Source organism: Tachypleus tridentatus, chromosome 6 (assembly GCF_004210375.1).
Source record: "Tachypleus tridentatus isolate NWPU-2018 chromosome 6, ASM421037v1, whole genome shotgun sequence".
NCBI classification, from domain to species: domain Eukaryota; kingdom Metazoa; phylum Arthropoda; class Merostomata; order Xiphosura; family Limulidae; genus Tachypleus; species Tachypleus tridentatus.
In genome coordinates, this window is record NC_134830.1 from 88,466,007 (window position 1) to 88,484,356 (window position 18,350).

Sequence of the window (18,350 nt, forward strand, 5' to 3'; positions counted from 1 at the left end):
GTCCAAAAACCAGTGAGAAATTAAAACTGATTTAAATAAAATGTCTAAACAATGAGAGAAGTTTTTATGTGGAAGGTTTAACAGTTTTGTATTATGTCGAACTAAGAGGTTCGACAGTCCCGTGTTATGTTCAAGTGGAAGGTTCGACAGTCCCGTGTTATGTTCAAGTGGAAGGTTCGACAGTCCCGTGTTATGTTCAAGTGGAAGGTTCGACAGTCTTGTGTTATGTTCAAGTGGAAGGTTCAACAGTCTTGTGTTATGTTGAAGTGAAAGGTTTAACAGTTTTGTGTAATATTAATTTTAGACATTAAAAGTTTTTTTGGTTTTTGTTCTCTCTCATGAATTATTAAAAATCATTTAAATATAGTTACTGCTCTGGGATTAATTTTAAAAGTCAGAGATGGAACAATGAAAAATGTAATTTTAAAGGGATCAGATTTTTTTGTCCTTGTGGGAACTACCACATTTTCCAAAATAACAAGAAAATGGCTAATGGTTAGCATGACATGGTTCAGATCAAAAAGTCTAAGGTTAGAGCCAAGAAATGTTACTGGACATGCTCTCTACTTCCAGCTATGGTGATGTTTTATACGTGGCAGTTGATCCCACAAATTAGATAAATCATACTTCCTCTTGTCAATAATTAGAAATTAAAAATGACTATTTAAGGAGACTCTGACCTATACAGGAGCCTTTAAGATTTAAAATAATGATAAATTTTATTATTTCTATTTTTTGAAGACTTCAATTTATCTTATGGAAAGTTAAGAAAATTTTTTTTGTTCTGACTTTAAATGGCAGTGATGAATGAAACTGCTTTGTCAGAGAGTGACAAAGGTAAATATTATAACAATTCCTTAATGTTATATACTTGAGCTAGATAACTAAAACAATGTTACTATAAATAATCAAAGCTGGAAAATGACTATAAAGACAAAATAATTAATATATTAGAGACCTGAGAATTTTCAAATGAAGTAATTTATTTCCAAAGGTTCAAATGTTTTTCTCTATTTTCTTCTGAAATAAAAGAAAAAACTAAACAACATTTGATAATAAATCTAGAATGCTTAGTGAGCTAACGTTATTGAAATAACATTTCATGGATCACTTATTTTATATAAGAAATAATACTTCGTAAGACATCACACATTTACCAAGAACAGCAATTTAATGAGCATACTCTTAAAAAAAAAACAGTAATGTGAAGAATGTTTACTCTGAAATTCATAACAATTCAAAACTACTCTTAAGCACTGCTCTTACTTGAGGACGACTACCAATGGAATAGGCTCGAACTGGTTTGATGTGGTCACTGAAGTCATCTTCCGATGGAGAAAAGTAAGACTTGACCTGAAATTACAAACAGAACTAAAGTCAATATGCATGATAGACAAGCATAAGAACACACAATGACTACATTCAGTACAACCACAATTTCTTGAATAATTTCTTAGAAGTATTACTGTTTCAAATCAAAGATATGGCAACCATAATGATATTCTTTCAAACATTATTTCTTTAAAACAAGGCCTTAAAATACACCACTTTCTAATTCTATCTACAAGTTGTAACACACTGGTATATATATGTGTGTGCTTTTGTTTGTAGTTACCAGATATGTTTGAAATAACACATTACGTGTTTGTCAACAACAGTTAGTGTGCGAGTTCATTAATAGATAATGGGTTTGTTAATGGTAGTCAATATGTACGTTCATTTCATTGATATATTAAGTGACTGTTAACAGTAGGTTGTATGTACATACAAACACATCATGTGTTTGTAAACAATAGTTACTGTGGAAGTTCATTAACAGAGTATGGGTTTGTTAACAGGAGATAGTACAAAGGTTCATTAACAGAGTATGGGTTTGTTAACAGGAGATAGTACATAGACTCATTAATATATTATGGGTTTGTTAAAAGTAGGTAATATGTAGGTTCATTAACATATGGGTTTGTTAACAGTAGGTAATATGTAGGTTCATTAACATATGGGTTTGTTAACAGTAGCTCATATGTAGGTTCATTAACATATGGGTTTGTTAACAGTAGCTCATATGTAGGTTCATTAACATATGGGTTTGTTAACAGTAGCTCACATGTAGGTTCATTAACATATGGGTTTGTTAACAGTAGCTCACATGTAGGTTCATTAACACATGGTTTTGTTAACAGTAGCTCACATGTAGGTTCATTAACACATGGGTTTGTTAACAGTAGCTCACATGTAGGTTCATTAACACATGGGTTTGTTAACAGTAGCTCACATGTAGGTTCATTAACACATGGGTTTGTTAACAGTAGCTCACATGTAGGTTCATTAACACATGGGTTTGTCAACAGTAGCTCTATGTAGGTTCATTAACACATGGGTTTGTCAACAGTAGCTCTATGTAGGTTCATTAACACATGGGTTTGTCAACAGTAGCTCTATGTAGGTTCATTAACATATGGGTTTGTCAACAGTAGCTCTATGTAGGTTCATTAGCATATGGGTTTGTCAACAGTAGCTCTATGTAGGTTCATTAGCATATGGGTTTGTCAACAGTAGCTCTATGTAGGTTCATTAGCATATGGGTTTGTCAACAGTAGCTCTATATAGGTTCATTAGCATATGGGTTTGTCAACAGTAGCTCTATGTAGGTTCATTAACATATGGGTTTGTCAACAGTAGCTCTATGTAGGTTCATTAACATATTGGTTTGTCAACAGTAGCTCTCATGTAGGTTCATTAACATATTATTGGTTTGTCAACAGTAGCTCTCATGTAGGTTCATTAACATATTATTGGTTTGTCAACAGTAGCTCTATGTAGGTTCATTAACATATTATTGGTTTGTCAACAGTAGCTAGTAAGTAGGTTCATTAACAGGTTGTGGGTTTGTTAACAGAAGTTAGTGTATAGGTTACTTAGCATGTCTTTGTATCCAGTGTGACTGTGTTCAAGATAGTAACTTACTTTATCCAAGTGGAAAACCTCTTGTTTCTTGGCTGTCAACAAGGTCTGAAAGGTAACATCCTGCAAACTCTGAGTGTTTCTCTTTGGACTGGCCATCTGAATGTAATCTGTTCCTGGTCAAAATTTAATGACACTCAACCACATAGGTTATTGTAATTACAAAAACACTTATGTTTATTATTAAGTAATATCACTCATGTGTAGTATGTTAATATATTAACCTACAAATTATGTGTTTAACATTACGTGATATCACCAATGTGTAATATATTAACCTATACATTGTATGTTTAATTAACATTAAATAATATCACTAATAAATAATATATTAACCTACATGCATATGTTTCACATTAAGTAATAAACTACACGTATATGTTTAACATTAAGTAATATCACTTATATGCAATATATTAACCTATACACGTTTAACATTATGTAATATCACTAATATGTAATATATTCACCTATACATATATGCTTAACATTATGTAATATCACTAACGTGTAATATATTCACCTCTACATTATATGTTCAACATTAATTAATATCACTAATATGTAATATGTTCACCTATACATTGTATGTTTAATTTACATTAAGTAATATCACTTGTATGTAACATCAATGGTTGCTACATTTAATACTTACCACAAGTGGTGGGTTTAGGAAGTGAAGTGGAGATATCTAAACAGCCTTCCTCTGTAGTCCCTAATGTATTGGATGCTAAGTACTTCAAGTAGTTATCGTCTTGTGGTGCCATAGGTATGTACCCATCAGGAGTATTCAGTTCTGGTACTTGTGTTACTGATGGCTCCGAAGCAATGCTTGAACTCCGAGAAGTACCAAGAGACTGATCCATCGATAATGACTTTCCAGGACTCATAGGAATGTAACTGTCCACTGAAATAATCAATCTTACATTTATCATTAAGTTTTTAAACTCTATTTATTGCAATGAAATTCTCTAAAAGAAGCCATACAATAAACAGCACTGTAAATTACATTTACTACATATCTTTTAAAACAGTTTCCACTTTAGCTATGTTTCAAACCATAGAAGAATTTACATTCACATTATAGAACTGTAAACTGATATCATCTGGACATTTATAAATTATACTGAATAAAAAATTAAGAAATTCACCAAATATTGTTTAACATCTTATCTTGAAACAATCATCAGTTATCAACAGGAACAGACACAATATTCGTATATACGTTTAACTTCTTACTTTGAACAGATCATCTGTTATCAAGAGGAACCAACACACAAGATTTAAACATACATTAACTTCTTACCTTCAACAGGAACAGAGACAATATTCAAACATACATTGTTTAATTTCTTACCTTGAACAGATCATCTGTTATCAACAGGAGCAAAGATACAAGATACAATCTAATATTGTTTAACTTCTTACCTTGAACAGTCATCTCTTATCAACAGGAAAAATACACAATATTCACACATACATGTTTAACTTCTTACCTTACATAGGTTATCTGTTATCACCAGGAACAGAGACACAATATTCAACATAAAGGATTTAACTTTTTATCTTGAACAGATTTTCTGTTATCAACAGGAACAGAGACACAGTATCCAACATACTTTGTTTAACTTCTTACCTTAAACAGATCATCAGTTATCAAGAGGAACAGAAACATAAGATTCAAACATACGCTGTTTAACTTTTTACCTTCAACAGTCATCTGTTATCAACAGGAATAGAGAGCCAATAGTCACACATATACTGATTACTTTCTTACCATGAACAGTCATCCGTTATGAACAAAAAAAAAAAAAAAAAGAGACAAAATATTCATACATAAATTGTTTAACTTCATACCTTGAACAGATCATCTGTTATCAACAGGAACAGAGACACAATATTCAACATACATTGCTAAACTTTCTACGTTGAATACATCATCTGTTATCAACAGAAACAGAGACAATATTCAACATACATTGCTAAACTTTCTACCTTGAATACATCATCTGTTATCAAAAGGAACAAAGACACAATATTCAACATAAAGGGTTTAACTTCTTACCTTGAACAGATCATACGTTATCAACAGGAAAAAAGACACAATATTGAAGCATACATTGTTTAACTTCTTACCTTGAACAGATCATCTGTTATCAACAGGAAAAGAGACAAAATGTTCAACAAAAATTAACTTCTTACCTTGATCAGATCATCCGTTATAAACAGGAAGAGACGTGCAATATTGAAACTAACATTGTTTAACTTCATACCTTCAACAGATCATCTGTTATCAACAGGAAGAGTGTCACAATATTCAACATACATGGTTTAACTTCTTACCTTGAACAGTTATCTGTTATCAACAGGAATAGACACACAATATTCAAACATACTTTTTGTGATTTTTACCTAGTTTAGGTTCTCTGTTTACAATAGAAATGAGATGATGAAACTTATACAAACATTGTGTAATATCTCACCTTGACTTGACAATGCAGAATGTGAGGCCAATTCTTGATCATTTCCTGATACTGGTGGAGCCATGGCAGTTGAAGTAGGAATGGTTGGGGTACAAGAAAGATTAGATAATGTTAAAGATGATGATATACCTATACCTATATAAACAATTATAATTACAGTATAACTTAGTACAATTACGTTACAACTTAGTATAACTACAGTACTTGTGCTACACAACACATGCTGGGAAAGAACTAGCTTTGTCTTACCATCTTTCCACTATATTAACATGTTGTTCATACAGTTTATTGTAAAGGAAAAGTTTCATGCACATCACAGAAATGGTAGACAATTTTTTTTTATAAGAAATAACATTATTGTTAGAAAAAATATATATTTTGTGACATGTGTTAAAAAGTTTTGAAATCCTAATAGGGAAACTGGTTTTGATATTGTATGTTTACCAAACTTGTTGTCATTTACATACATTTTGAATTCAAATAATACTAACAGAAAAGAATATACTAGAAGAGCATTTTGTGTTTTCAGAGGAACTAATGTGTACACTGTGGACAATATTAATACATAGACGTCTAATTAAAATAATTTTACAGTCTCCATCCCAATATATCTAAAATACAAAAATTTACTGTGATAAAAGGTAATAATTATTTTACATTTGAAAAGTAATGTTAGAGAAAACAGGTGATTCAGACAAAATAGCTTTGTTTCTTCAACATATATCATCTTTGCATCGACTAAGACCTTCATAGGCTTTTATTAACAGTAAATCTAACAACTAAGTCTTCAAACTAAGGTCTTCATTGAATCTTACTAACAACTAATATAACTTTTCCATGACAACTAATTCTTCAAACTAAGGTCTTCATGCACTTTTCTAACTGTTAACCTAATTATTCCATGACCTTCTACTACTGTCTACAAAACTTACCCTTTTCTTGTAAGATGTTTAACTGCATAGATTATGATGATAGCAAAATAAACATCTATACACTATTAATGAAAGCCCGACTTACTTAACAATAGTAAGTGATGTATGGTACACTAAACAAGAATTACAATACTTTATTGTTATTGATATCACAATTCTTGTAACAAAATAAATACATTCTCAAACCTTGGCCTGGTTCCATTGACAGATAATCATCTGGCATCTCTTCTTTGATGGGAGGTTCTGCATGTAAGCTCAGTTCACAAGGAGGATGAATGTATCTTCTGAAACACAGAAAACAAATCCACTTATACAAAGTAAAAACCAAAAATATTTGTTCTATGTGGAAGTAAAAAAAGTATTGATATAAAATGTGTTCCCACAAAACAAGGAATCAAGACAACTTATTTAAAAATATTTGACACAGATTTTTCATTCTGATACTTTGTGGCCACTGAGAAGGCAATAATTAGACAGCTATGCTCAGCTTGAATTAAACTGAATATTCAGGCCTGTGATGGTTTTAGTGTCTCAAAATTCTTAGATGTTCTATAGTGATTCCTGTACTCTGGATACAATCATGATATTCATTTTTCTCAATCACATACAGATATTTCAGAAAACGTCATTGAAATTGGGTCACATTTTGTTACGCTTAAAATGTTGTCAATCACTGGCCATAGATATCTCTAGACCAATCACAACGTGAGAGTCTTATCAATCATTCTAGAATCTAAACACAATCAAATAACAACATAAAGCTTTTGTTGTAGTAATTGAAATAATAACAAAAATATGATTATTATTATTACCACAGTTTGAAGAATTGAATTATAGATTATGCATTATTAAAACCAAAAACCTTTTATGAAGTTTGACTTTGTAGGCCCATGTTATCAAGGTTTTTTGTTTTCATGAAACAACATATCAATAGATGGTTCTATAATAAAGAAAATATTCATCCTGTATGTAATTATAACGTTCACTTCATACTGATGACTGTTTGGTAATTATAACGTTCACTTCATACTGATGACTGTTTGGTAATTATAACGTTCACTTCATACTGATGACTGTTTTGTAATTATAACGTTCACTTCATACTGATGACTGTTTTGCAATTATAATGTTTACTTTGTATGGATGACTGTTTTGTAATTATAATGTTTACTTTGTATGGATGACTGTTTTGCAATTATAATGTTTACTTTGTATGGATGACTGTTTTGTAATTATAATGTTTACTTTGTATGGATGACTGTTTTGTAATTATAATGTTTACTTTGTATGGATGACTGTTTTGTAATTATAATGTTTACTTTGTATGGATGACTGTTTTGTAATTATAATGTTTACTTTGTATGGATGACTGTTTTGTATCAGGTTATCCCATAAGTAATGTCCTATGCATTCAGGTCACCCTGTTGAGTTTAATGATGACTTGCTGCTGACTGCACTTGATAGAGATTGTGCTGCAACAGTTGATAAACTAGCACAGAAGCTTAATTCAACCCATTCATCATTTCACCATCATCTGCAACAGCTTGGAAAGATGTTAAAACTTGGAAAATGGGTCCCCCATGATTTGACAGAAGCCAACCTAAGAGTAAGAGTGGACATTTGCACTTCTCTACACTCTTGTAAACATAACTCACCTTTTTTGGACAGGTTAGTGACTGGAGATGAAAAATGGATATATTATAGAAATGTTAAGCACCACAGACAATGGCTCAGTGCAGGTAAACTGGCTAAAGCACAGCCTGAAATGGACCTCCACCATAAGAATGTCTTGTTAAGCATTTAGTGGGATATTGTTGATGTGATCCAATTTTAGTTGCTGCCACTCAATGTAACAGTTACATCAGACTTCTACTGTCAACAGTTATAGTGCTTTAATGTTGTATTGAAAGAAAAGAGGCCTGCTTTGATCAATCGTAAAGGAATTGTGTTACACCAAGATAATGTATGACTCCATACAGCAAGGATCACATCTGCAAAGACTGAAACAAATTTCCACATCCTCCTTATTCTACAGACCTTGTCTCATATGATTATCATCTATTCAAAAGTTTGCAGAACTATCCTGATGGAAAAGAGCTTGGAACACATGAACATGTTAAAACTACCTTCTCTACATTCTTTTCTTCCAAATCCCAAGAATTTTATAGAAGTGGCATTCAGAAGCTTGTGGGTCATTACCAGGAAGTAATTAATAACAATGAAACACACATTATTGATTAAATAACATTAAAAGCATTTGAAATCCTTTCTCTTTACCTGAACCTAAAATCAGACAATACTTAAGGGATGACCTGATAATTATAACATTCACTTCATAATGATGGTACCAGAGAATTACCCAGTCAACTCGTGTATTTGTTGTGTCCTTAGAAATTGATTTTAAATTTAATTATTTAGCCACTATGTAGCATGTGATATTCTCACATTGATTCTTTAATACCATTCTACACCCAACTGCATCTATCCCAAATAGGAAACACTTGTCACAGTGAAGAAAGTTACATTGAAAGAGCTTCCACCATGATTGTAGAGAGTCATGAAGGAAGGTAGAATGTAACAATCAAGCAATGTAAATCATGGCATACAGTACGTGAAAAACATTTACATTAAATACCAGAAATATTATATAAATTAATCTTCCTAATCTATCTGTTCACAAACACCAGAAACACCCCAGATTTTAGTGGTAGTAGTGTTTCCAAGTAAATGCTCCTTCCCTACTTCTAGGCAAGGGGAGCATCCACTCAGTATGACTATTACACTGACCCAAAAGGGAACTCTCAATAATAACCTCCCCATAGCTTCGTAATGCAGATGTAAGAGTTTCCTCTTACTATAAGAGGATGGAATGGAAAAATTCCCATAGGGAAGGTAGCAGAGGTGTGTGGATTAAACAGAAATTATGTATCCTTTGCATAAGATCTCATTCTCAAATATTGTGCAAAGAGTTACAGAGGACATGGACAGCAAGGGCTAACCAGTAGTGAGGCTTGGGAATAGTATATGGTGCTGTGTAGGGATCTATTCTCGATGCTGTTAGTTTACTGTTATTTAGAAGTAGAAGCACAGCTTGGAAGCAGTTTTGTGAAAATCAATCCCAACAGAAGGCAGAAAACAAGAGCAGACAGCCTTGAGACATTTTGTTATCCTTACTGGCTTGATGCAGATGTTAGGAGTGAAAAATATTCCGTACGAGGCAATACACAAGTAGTGGTTTCCAGTATACATATACGTGTCTGTGTGTATGCATATGAAATCAAAAAAATATTATAAAAAGAGGTAGAAAAACCACAAGGTGGTGTAAGTAAGGTAACAAAAAAAGGCATCAGGGGCACAGGACAAAGAATTTCCCTAAAAATGTTTGCAAGAATGGTGTAAAATGAAGTTCTCCAAGCAGTCTAATTCTGAAAAAATTAGGAATCCTAAAAAAGTAAATCCCTGAAACAAAGAAGCAAGCAGAATGGGCAGTAGCTGGAGAAGGAATCAGGGTAACATTAAGAACATGTTAGTGTCACCTATCTCAAAAGAGCTGTCAGGGGTAAAGAATGCAGGGCCTCAGAAAGAAGAGTTGTTGGTTGGTTTGGTGTTCTATGGCACAAAGCAACTAGGCTATCTGTGCCAAACATCCAGTAAAAAGTTAAAATTAAATTAAATTTAGTAAAATTCATAAAAGGAAATTAAGGTAAAGCAAAACATAAATAGCATTAAAACCAATGTTTACATCTAGTCTACAGCAGTAAGAGAAAAACTACAGTAACACAAGTTGTAAAGGACTTTCTGTAGTATAATTGTAATTATCATAACTCACCAGGAAGACTAACAGGTAAGTTCAAAAACCACCTTCAGTCACCTGAAGTTGGCCTTTCCAGTCCTGGTTTCAAGTTATTTGACGTTACTGCCATTTTCTAATTTCAAATCAAACTAGATGGACTTTGATTCTTAAAATAGAATCATATTAAATAAAGTCTAATATATAAATTAAAAAACTTAAATAGCATTAAAAAGATTAATGGCCTTTAAAAAACTAAAAACATTTTCACAGTGGACAGTGTCACCATCACCAATAACACTGTCTAACATTATGGATAAACCTTGGAACAGAACATGTTTAAAATGGTGCCATGGTTGAGAGTTATATTGATAGCAAGACAATAAAATGTGGCTTATTTGTAACAACCTGAGTGTTACACAGACAACACATTGATGCATCAGTCCCATATAGAAGAAAACGATGAGTTAAAAAACTGTGACCAATGTGTAGTCTAGTTAGAAGACCCTCCTCTTTCCCATCCTTATGATAGCAAGATGGCCAAAGTCCAATAGAGGGTTTTATTTGGAAAAGCTTGTTTCCATGTTGCTCACTCCAAGTCAACTGCTACCTAGCACAGAGCAAGCCTTGAATAAAGAACCATAATCCACATATGGAACAGGCACAGCAGTAACAGTAATAGAGCAGACAGATTTAGCTGCAGTGTCGGTGAACTTGTGCCTGCAAATACCAACATGACCCAGTATCCAGAAAAACTGGATAGAAGTTGATGTTAAAGAGAAATGGGCCAGTTGGTTTTTAATATCTGTGAGAAAAGGGTGTGAACTAATGTAAAGTGATTCCATGGCCAGTAGAGAACTACACGAATCAATATAAATAGTGCAATTTGAGTACTGCCAAGCTTCTATGTGATCCAGGGCAAGCGAAATGGCATGCAGTTCAGCAGTGAACACAGAAACTGTAGAGGGGATTCTATGTGCAACCACTGAACCGCAACAAACCATGGCAGAGCCTATACAGTCACCTGATTTTGAACCTTCTGTATAAATAGGAATGGAAGGATGGTTCAAAAGATGTTCAGCAAATAACAGACAGTATTCCCAATCAGGAGTGTCTGCTTTACTCAGAAGACTTAAAGATAGGTCACATTTGTGGGCTGCAATAAGCCATGGTGAGATGAGCTGACCAGTGGATACAGCAATGTCATCCAAGGACAGACCCAATTCATTCAACTGCGCCTAGATACGAAGGGAAAAAGGAAGAAATCACAGGTAGCTAAGAGGAGTAAATAAAAGATAAAAACGAGCAGACCAAGATATTCAAGGGACAGAAGCACAAGAAAAAATGTAATTTCAAACACAAAACAAAGAGAAATATATGGCAACTAAGAATCAAGATGAAGCAAAGAAAGACTCTGCAAAAATACAACAAACAGACAAGGAAGCAAAAAGAGAAAGAGAATCTTAGTAGTTGAAGTGCAAGAGAAGAAACTGAAGCAAGAACAATCAGAAACAACAAATGTAAAAGAAAAATTGACATACACCCAATTTATCAAAGCAGTTTAGAAAAAAGGTAGGTGTTAAATCAACCTCATGATGGACAGTAGTACAAAAAGCAAAGATAGGTTGTAGAAAAATTTACTTTAAAACATCAAGACAAGACAGGATGAGCTGAAGTTACAAAAGTAGGATACTACGAATACTGGAGCTGAGATGAAGAATGTAGGACAGATGCAACGATAGTGATACTAATTACTAACTATAGTTCCAATGTCAACATTTCAAAAAAATAAGACAACTTCTACAGTAAATTTCAGAAATATGAACATGAGAAATTATAATCAATACAATCTACAAAAATAAATTCATAGAAAATATTATCATCATTTTCAGTACTAATAATATGTCCATAATACTTGGAGCATGGTTATTTTTATACTGATGAAACTGGATTAATCACCCAAACCTGAACACTAGGTTAATGATAATGGGTAAAATATAGAAAAAGAGAAAATAACACTCTGAATGTTAACTAAAAGGACAAAATTCCATAATTCTTAATGAGAGAAGAAAACATGACATGCCACTGTACTGTTGAGGAAAAAAATGAACTTTTTGTATATACAAAGTTCTCAAGGAAAGATGTGTCATTCTCCTATTGGTTGAAGAGAATAGATAGTCTAATGCTGATTGTGTCATTCTCCTATTGGTTGAAGAGTATAGACAGTCTAATGCTGATTGTATCAAAGAATGGCTCAGTACATGTTATTGCTGTAGGAGCGAGAGTTTCGTTAGGAGTCTTGAATTGTTGTAAATTATTCAATTTATTAGTTATCTGTTCAGTGTAAAGGTGGTTAGTGTTTACAAAGGAGCAGTTCTCTGTTAAAACATAGTCCGTTAACTAGCTTACTTATACCTTTAACATGATCTCCTTTTAATTATTGAATAATGTTTGTGTGCTAATTCTCAAAGAAGAATATGTTACAACCTGTTATTTTCAACATGTAAATTACCTACCCAAAATGAAAATCACCAGGACTCCCTTCACACTCGTCTGTTGAGAGTCCACTACCAATGCTGTCTGTTGAACAACCTCCTGTCAAACTGAAAAGAAAGAAATAGAAGCTTCAAAATGTGAAAGGTTAAATAATATAAAGTTAGCCACTACTAATTAATGTTCATAATTATATTTCAAACACTCTCAAATACAACAAGTTCATAGACTCATAGCTGCTGCAGAAGGGAAGGGAGAAACAGGTAATTGTCCACTTTTAATAGCAAGAAAGAGAATTTTTTAATGTAACTTTTAAGAATGTATGTTTAAAACTGATACAACTTTCTGTCTGTTTAAATTCTACTGAGAAACTGTCATTATGCAAGCAGGAAATTTAGTTATTACCACAATCTGAATAACAGAGGCTAAAAACAGGCAATAAAGGATAAAGTTTTGAATTTTTAATTATCTAATAAAAAATATTAATAAAACTTGTATCAAAAATTTTAGTATCAAAACTTACACTAAAATTTTATATAAGAAAAACATTTATGGGGATACATTAGAGACAATGTTAAAAAAAAAAAGACATCATGACATCTACTTTTTTAACAATTTTTTTCTAAAAATTCAAAAGTTTTTAGAACTGTGTAAATATAAAACATTATTAAAAACATCAACAAATTCCATTTTAAAATCACATTCTACACTACTTTGTTTCAATGTCCTCTCAGAGATATTCACAAGACAATAATTTATATTGCTATTATATGTGATATCACATCATTTACATAATTTCTTGTTCAACCTTCATAACAGATCACACTAAGCATCAATGGACTGACTTAATACTTCGTTTATTATTATTTCTAGTGATTCTCTAACGTTTAAACCTATAATAAGATTGAGCTAAAATTATAGTTTGTTTCTCATAAAACTATGTGTTGTTATTTTTTACATGTTCTGCTATACCTGCATTATCTATTTATTATTTCTTGTGCAACTTTCACGTTTCTGTAAACTATAGTCTTTTAGTTTCACCAATATAGACACTCCGACATTCACATTATATTTTGTAAATCCCAGTTTTATCTTTAATCTTCTTTATGGATAGAATAAAAGTTTTGTTATTTCTTAAAAAAGCTTTAGTTAACTGACCCATTAATCCTTGAATATAAGGCAAACTTTATATTGTTGTTTTTCATAAATAGAGCTTAATGTAGTATTTTTAACTAATATTGCACCTTTGCTAAATTTCTTAATTTCTCTGTCTATTATATGTGGTTCAAATCCTCTTTCAACAGCTACATAGTTAATTAGTAACATCTGGATGTAACAGAACATAACACAACACATAGTTTTATGAGAAACAAACTATAATTTTAGCTCAATCTTATTATAGGTTTAAATGTGAGAGAATCACTAGAAATAATAATAAACAAAGTATTAAGTCAGTCCACTAATACTTAGTGTGATCTGTTATGAAGGTTAAGCAAAAAAATTACGTAAATAACGTAATATCACATGACACTGGAAAAGTATAAATTATTGTCTTGTGAATATCTCTTAGGACGAGAGGACAATGAAGCAATGTACATATAGAATGTGATTTTAAAATGGAAGTCGTTGATGTATTTAATAAAGCTTTTAGAACTGTGTAAATATAAAACATTGACTTTAACTACTTAGGAAATTTAAAGTAATACACAAGTGTTGGTGATTCATATTCATGTAAAGGACATTGAGAAATGGTTCACATGTTTACTTGAGTAACAATTATGGCAGTTGACGACCTCGAAATGTTCCTCAATTTTTTCATTTAACTGACCATACATACACTGCTGCAGTCTTTCTGATGGCACTCTCTAACTTACACCATTTAATTTTTTAAATCTCGATCCTTTTTTCACAATAAGAAACTTTTCTTAAAGTCAAAAAATAATATTTTGTTATCACAATGTTATTAATATCACCTAAAAGAGTATACATGATCTAAAAATAACAATAATGGAAGAAAATAAAAATCAAATATTTAATTTATTTCACATAAACTTATCTTAAAGAAATTTATACAGTTTGAACTAAAATCTTTAACAGCTTTGATTTCTTTTACAAAAGCTGAAAGTTAATATATACAGAAAGTTACTTTTAATTTCATGTACTCTGGACTTTTTTAATTATAAGCCTTATTATATTACTTTGTATATCCCAAGTGAGATAATCCAAGTCCAGTAAATTACCAACAATAACATGATACATACCCAATATTACCAATGTTAGGTGGAGAATAAGAAATGGCCCGTGCATATGTACTCTGAGGATGAAGGCTCTCTCCCTGGTGGACAGGCCAGCTAGATGAGCAACTTCCACCAGACTGAGGACTAAAATCAAAACAAATAATGAAATGTCTGTGTGCAGAAACTCTTTATCAGCTACAAAAATATTATAGAGTCCAGAGTCATACAAACAAAGGACTTGATATTTCAAAATTTAGAAGAATCTCAAATTCTTCTAACTTCTAGTATAATAAATAAAAATATTTGTACATTTGATAGAAAACTGTACAATAAAATAAATGTACTAAATAATAACCTCATTAACATCTAAACTGTTTTCGTAATTTGATGTTACTCAACAGGAAGAAAAACTTTAGCTCTGCTAGTTTTATTGGAATCTGTATTGTAGGGAATATGCTAACCTATTACTAATCAGGTCACGTTGGCCTTCGCTAAATGTTCTTGCTCGAGCTGGCATGCTATCACAGCGCTTTCTTATGGAAAGAAGCCCCGGTGTCCGTTCTAAGCTCATGCTTTGTACCTGGTAAGAAACTACACTTCCATGGCGACGAGATGAAATTGGTTTACTGTTTTCACTGGTTGAGGCACTCCTAGGTCGAGACATTGGTCCTAATTCATCCTTCGACCTTGAAAGTTTCATAGCCCTAACATGAATAAAACACCTATTATCAAGTAGCTCATTTTAAAACAAAAATATATTTATGTTACACTAAAAATGTTTAATAGATATATATATAGTAAACACAATACCCAACACATTATTGTCAGAAAATGTCCCACTATATGTGTCAAACCAAAAATGTTCAGCACATATACAGTAAAACAACACAATACCTAACACGTCACTGTAGGAAAATGCTGAATAAATATAGGGTAAAACAACATATTACTGTATAATGTACAAATACATACAGGTGAAACAACCACACACACACACACTCCATCTTGTAAACACTAGTACAACTACAATATATCAAACACAGGTATTTCTGGATATACATCTCTTCCTATTTTCTTGACATCAGCTTTGTGTATATCATGCCATAAAGACGACAAAAACCTAATAAACCATTGATGTTTCAGTCAATTTTTTGAATGCACATTAGCTAAGTACGCACCTTATTAATTATCATTAATGTCACAGGAGAGCTGTGTTAAAGTAACACTGAAGGACTACATTAATAGTTAAAAAATCTACTGTATGTATTTAATAACAAGGCATATTAACACTGAGGAAAACCATTAATAGGTAACAGTGAAAATGAAGGAAAGCTATGTTTAGTATTTGAAAAACTTTGGTTACCCCAAAATTGCTTCATGCATGTTTTGTGCTATGATCCTATCTTCAGATTGCATCCACAGCTCACCAGCTCCAGTCACTGCTGATCTCCCCACTTCCATGAAGAAGAAACAGTCAGAGTGGCCACACCTCCGAATGCTCATGAGCTTAAAGATTAACGTCTCCTAATTACCTACAGATCTCAATTTAATAATTCTTTAAGCATGGCATACATATTTAAATCACAATTTTAAACATGAGTTTCCTTTCACTGATTTTCTTAAGTAAAAAGACATTAAAGAGATCTTACAATATTACTTAAGTTGCAGATTTCTGGATTTAAAATAAATGTAATATGATAGCAAGTGTCACTTTATACATCTATACTTAATATTGTTACACAATCCCACTTTAATATAACATTTAAAGTATTATTGTACCCTCTAAGGTGATACAATTGTAAGATATAACAATAATACTTTACTCTGTGTAAAATATAGAGTACTACTCTACTGTTATATTATTATAAGGTACTGTTTTACTACCTACTGTTATATTACTATAAAGTATTGTTTTACTCTCTAATATGATAACATTGTAAGAAATAACCATACTGCTTTACTCTGCCTTGATATTACTTTAAGATAGAAGGCACTGTTTAACTCCCTACTGTTATATTATGATAAGGTACTGTTTTACTGACTATTGTGATATTATTGTAAGATATAAGGTACTGTTTTAATCTCTACTGTTATATTATTATAAGTTACTGTTTATACTCAACAGTTATATTATTATATGGTGCTGTTTTATTCTTCTGTTATATTATTATTATCTACTCTTTTACTCTCTACTGTGATATTATTCTAAGATATAAACATACTGCTTTATTCTATTGTGATATTATTCTGAGATATAGCCATACTGCTTTATGCTACTGTGATACTGTTCTAAAATATAAAGTACTCTTTTAATCTATCCTGTTATATTATTATAAAGTACTGTTTAACTGTCTACTGTAATAATATTGTAAAATATAACCATACTGCTTTACTCTACTGTGACATTATTGTAAAATATAGGATACTATGTTACTCCCTACTGTTATATTATTACAAGGTACTGTTCTACTCCCAACAGTTATATTATTACAAGGTACTGTTTTACTGTCTACTGTGATAATATTGTAAGATATAAGGTGCTGTTTTACTCCCTACTGACATATAATTATAAGGTACTGTTTCTACTGTACGATTATATTATTACAAGGTGCTGTTTTACTCTCTAGTGTTATATTATTACAAGGTGCTGTTTTACTCCTTAGTGTTATATTATTATGAGGTGCTGTTTTACTCCTTAGTGTTATATTATTACAAGGTGCTGTTTTCCTCCCTAGTGTTATATCATTATAAGGTACTGTTTTCCTCCCTAGTGTTATATCATTATAAGGTACTATTTTCCTCCCTAGTGTTATATCATTATAAAGTTCTGCTATACTTTCTACTGATATATTATTATAACTTACTATTTTACTGTCTACTGTGATAATATTGTAAAATATAACCATACTGCTTTACTCTACTGTTATATTATTATAACGTACTGTTTTACTCTCTACTGTGATATTATTGTAAGATATAACAATATTGCTTTATTCTAGAGAGATTATTATAAGGTACTGTTCTACTCCCTACAGTTATACTACTGTGAGATATAACAATACTGCTTTACTCTACTGTGATATTATTGTAAGATATAAGGTACTGTTTCACACCCTACTGTTATATTATTATAAGGTACTGTTTTACTCTCTACTGTTATATTATTGTAAGATATAAGCATACTTTTTTACTTAACTGTGATATTATTGTAAAGTATAGGGTACTGTTTTAGTCCCTACAGTTCTATTATTATAAGGTAGTGTTTTACTGTTTACTGTGATATTATTGTTAGATATAGGGTACTATTTTACTCCCTACTGTTATATTATTGTAAGATACTGTTTTACTGTCTACTGTGATACTCTTGTAAAATATAACCATACTGCTATACTCTGCTGCAATATTATTGAAAGATATAAGGTACTGTTTGACTCTCTACTATTATAATATTATT

The 18,350-nt window shown here is 31.7% G+C and overlaps 1 protein-coding gene across 7 annotated transcripts in view; it reads right to left on the reverse strand.

The window, feature by feature from the left end:
* LOC143252982 (uncharacterized) overlaps positions 1-18,350 on the reverse strand; it is a 57,843-nt gene that overhangs the window by 4,974 nt on the left and 34,519 nt on the right. For 6 of the 7 annotated variants that reach the window (XM_076505980.1, XM_076505977.1, XM_076505979.1 and 3 more), the window contains 9 exons: positions 16,260-16,402; positions 15,358-15,600; positions 14,921-15,040; positions 12,683-12,769; positions 6,563-6,660; positions 5,445-5,495; positions 3,617-3,868; positions 2,965-3,077; positions 1,267-1,353 (listed from right to left, as the gene is read on the reverse strand). In XM_076505980.1, the coding sequence (XP_076362095.1) occupies positions 1,267-1,353; positions 2,965-3,077; positions 3,617-3,868; positions 5,445-5,495; positions 6,563-6,660; positions 12,683-12,769; positions 14,921-15,040; positions 15,358-15,600; positions 16,260-16,402 (1,194 nt within the window). The remainder of the gene's footprint in view (positions 1-1,266; positions 1,354-2,964; positions 3,078-3,616; positions 3,869-5,444; positions 5,496-6,562; positions 6,661-12,682; positions 12,770-14,920; positions 15,041-15,357; positions 15,601-16,259; positions 16,403-18,350) is intronic. The other variant, XM_076505976.1, reaches the window with a different exon arrangement.